General features: G+C 67.3%; 1 protein-coding gene across 1 annotated transcript; it reads left to right on the forward strand.

Moving 5' to 3' along the window:
• Positions 1-143: 143 nt before the first annotated feature.
• On the forward strand, positions 144-2042 carry MNEG_15632 (hypothetical protein; the record flags this gene model as incomplete). Its single annotated transcript, XM_014035897.1, has 1 exon — positions 144-2042. One exon carries the CDS (start codon positions 144-146, stop codon positions 2040-2042), a length of 1899 nt encoding a protein of 632 aa, XP_013891351.1.
• Between the last annotated feature and the right edge of the window lie 1074 nt (positions 2043-3116).

Consider the following 3116-nt stretch of genomic DNA (forward strand, 5'->3'; position numbering starts at 1 on the left):
GGGCAGGGCAGCGCGGCGTCATTCAAGCGTGACGGCTCGCGTCGACCCCCGGGAGGCGCGCGTGCTGTGCGCGTCCCAGTGCTCAAGGGCTGCTGTCGCGGCGGTCTACAGGGCAGCGGCCTGTGTCTGTGTCGCCTCCAAAAATGCTGAAGCATTCTCCAAGCATCCATTTTGCAACCTTGGACCACACCCACCGCGATGTCAATGCGCAGGCCTTCAAGACCCTGCCGATTGACCCTGTGCGCAGCAGCAGCTACAGCTCCCGCCTGTCCATCTTCTACGCCAAGCACTTTGGGCCCCTGCCTGTCGACCGCCCGCCCCAGCAGCAGCAGCAGCAGCAGCTGCAGCAGCAACAGCAGCAGCAACAGCCGCAGCAGCAAACCCCTCAGCAGAGCGCGACGCCGCCGCCGCCGCTGCCGTCGCAGCAACAGCAGCAGCCGGCATCAAACCAGCTGCATGCCAATGGGGCGCCGGCGGCAGTGCAGCAGCACCACGAGGAAGCGGCGGCAGCACAGCAGCAGCAGCAGCAGCAGCAGCAGCAGCAGCAGCAGCAGCAGCAGCAGCCTAACACGGAGCCGCAGCACGAGGACGTGCAGGTGCTGCAGGAGGACAAAGTGCAGCGGCTGCAGCAACAGGAGGGGCAGAGCCACGGGGAGGAGCAGCAGCCACCGCAGCAGCTGTTGCAGAAGCAGCAGCAGCAGCAGCAGCAGCATGAGGAGGAGCAGCAGCATCACCAGCAGGAGCAGCGAGAGCAGCAGCTTCATCAAGTGCACGAGGAGGAGCAGCAACAGCAGCAGCAACAGCAGCAACAGCCGCAGCAGCAGGAGGGAGGGGAGCCTGAATTGGAGCCAGAATTTGTTGAGGTGTCATCCCCAACTTTTGTGCAGCCAGCGCTTGAAACCACCGCCGATAGCGGCGAGGGGCAGGGACCAGCCGCGGCAGTGGTGGCGGCTTTGGCTGAGGTGTCGGAATTGGCTAGCCTTGACGATTTAGAGGTGATGCCTGAGGGCTCGGCACTAGGTGGTGAGACGCCGCTGCCGGAACAGCAGAAGCAGCAGGAGCAGGCGCAGCAGCAGCAGCCGGATCACACGCAAGAGGCGTCCAGCAAACCCGAGGGCAGCACCCCGAGCGCAGCGGCCACCACTGCTGCGCATGCCAGCGTCCCAAACGGCGTCACGACCGGAAGCCGGGACGGCGGAAGCGCTCGGGTTGGCGCAGCGGAGGCCGCCGGTGCACACCCGGACGCGGCGACGGCAGGGCCCGCCGCGGAGGAGACGGCCAGCTGCGGCAGACGGGCGGAGCCCGGCGGCGGCTTGGTGGGCCGTCCGCCGAGCAGCGGGGAGGGGCTGGAGCAGCACGCGCCAGCCAGCTCAGACGTTTTAAAGCCGCCTGACAAGGAGGTGCAGGGCGGCTCTGAACTCAGCGCGGCCTGGACGAGACTCAACTCAGCAGGCAGGCGCGCCAGCAGCAGCAGCAGCGTGGGCGGCCGCAGGAGCTTGGAGGCACCGGTGGTGGGGCACGCAGCGGCCCGAGCGGGCGGGGACGGGAACGCGCGCTCGAGCTTTGGAGGCGGCATCGACCTTTCTGCCATGTTCGGGGACGACGGCCCCGCGAGCAGCGGCGCCGCGGCGCCCTCCCCGGCCGCGGCCGCCCCGCCGCAGCCTGCAACCTCGACGGCGGCGGCGGCGGCGGGGCATTCCCTGCCGCAGGCGCAGTCTTGGGACCCCCTGCAGGCGTCCAGCACGCCCCTCGCGCCCGCCGCCTTCGACCGGCGCGTGTCGGGGCCGTCTGCCCCCGCCAGCCTGGACCCCGCCCCGGCCTCGCGCGCCGGCAGCAGTGCCGATTTGATGGGCGGCGGCGGATCTCCAGGCGCCAACACAGCCGGGCCGCTGGCGCCTGGAGAGGCTCGGGACGCAGGGCTGATCAGCTTTGATGGCTGGGCCGGCGGCGGTGCGGATGGCGGGTCTGCAGCTGGCGGGGGTGACGCCGTGTCACCGGTTGATGAGCGGCGGCGAGAGGATCCCACAGACCTGCTTCTTTAGCCGTCGCCGCTGTTGCAAATGTCTGACGCCACGTCTTCACGTGTCATCCGCAGCTGTAATTACGTTGTTACCCACAGGCGGCATACGCACACCTTCAGCAGGCCGACAGCACACGGTTTTCCCATCAAAGGAACCTCTCTGCCCAAAGCGCAGCCAACCGGGCGTTGCGGCAGCTGCTCCTTCGCGCGCGGCGTTGACTCGGTCAAACTTGGGCGGAACGCGGCGCGCAAACCGTCCGTTCTCGACAGAATGATTTGATCTCTGTGACAAGAGGGTGTTGAAGCTTTGGGACGGTGGACACGGCTGTCAAGAAGTCAAAGCCAATCGCACGCAAGTTGCGCGCAGCACAGTACTGCACTCGCTCACACTGCGGCGGATACATTGCGCGGCTCATCGCCGCAAGGCGCGCGCATGTCCGATGCGCCGGCTCACCCGTGGGACGCAGGTAGATCGGCGGGGGTCTGCTGGAGCGAATCAGGGCTTCATTAAGAAAAAGCGCCTGGAACAAGGGGAGAGACCGTCCGGCAGCAGGGGCGGCCGCCAGGATCGGCGCAACGCCGTCACCGGTGGTCGTGAGAGCGATCAGCATGGGGGTATTTCAGGGGCGATGCCCCCCTATTGGCCGGCCCGCATCTCCAGGAAAGGCAGTGGCATGACTGGCCCAAACATGACATCGTCGTCGCAACTCGTTTGCAAGAATGCCCTAAGCCTCACCTGGGGATGTGCCAGGCCGTTGAACTGGAATCAGCACGCTGCCGCCCCCCACCGCTGCGCGTGGCACTGGCCGCTTCAGAAGTCGTCACTGCCGCGCGCCTCAGGGCCCCAGCGGTGCGCGAGTCCCTGGGAGCGCGCGACAGCGACGGATAGGGCCCGTCTTAGAGCAGGAAGAATCTCCGATGGCAACGCCAGTAGCAACGCACAAAGGGTGGCAACCTGCCCGCGCCGAGCGCCGCTCAGAGGCAAAGGGCCGGGCTGAGCGATACATAGTGGGGCCGTTGCTGCCCCCTCCCACCCACCTGGTGATTCCCAGTGTAGACAGTCAGGCTCGCCTCATCGAAAAACAGCGCCGTCACG

The sequence above is a fragment of the Monoraphidium neglectum genome (genome assembly GCF_000611645.1).
Source record: "Monoraphidium neglectum strain SAG 48.87 unplaced genomic scaffold scaffold05509, whole genome shotgun sequence".
In the NCBI taxonomy this organism is placed as follows: Eukaryota; Viridiplantae; Chlorophyta; class Chlorophyceae; order Sphaeropleales; family Selenastraceae; genus Monoraphidium; species Monoraphidium neglectum.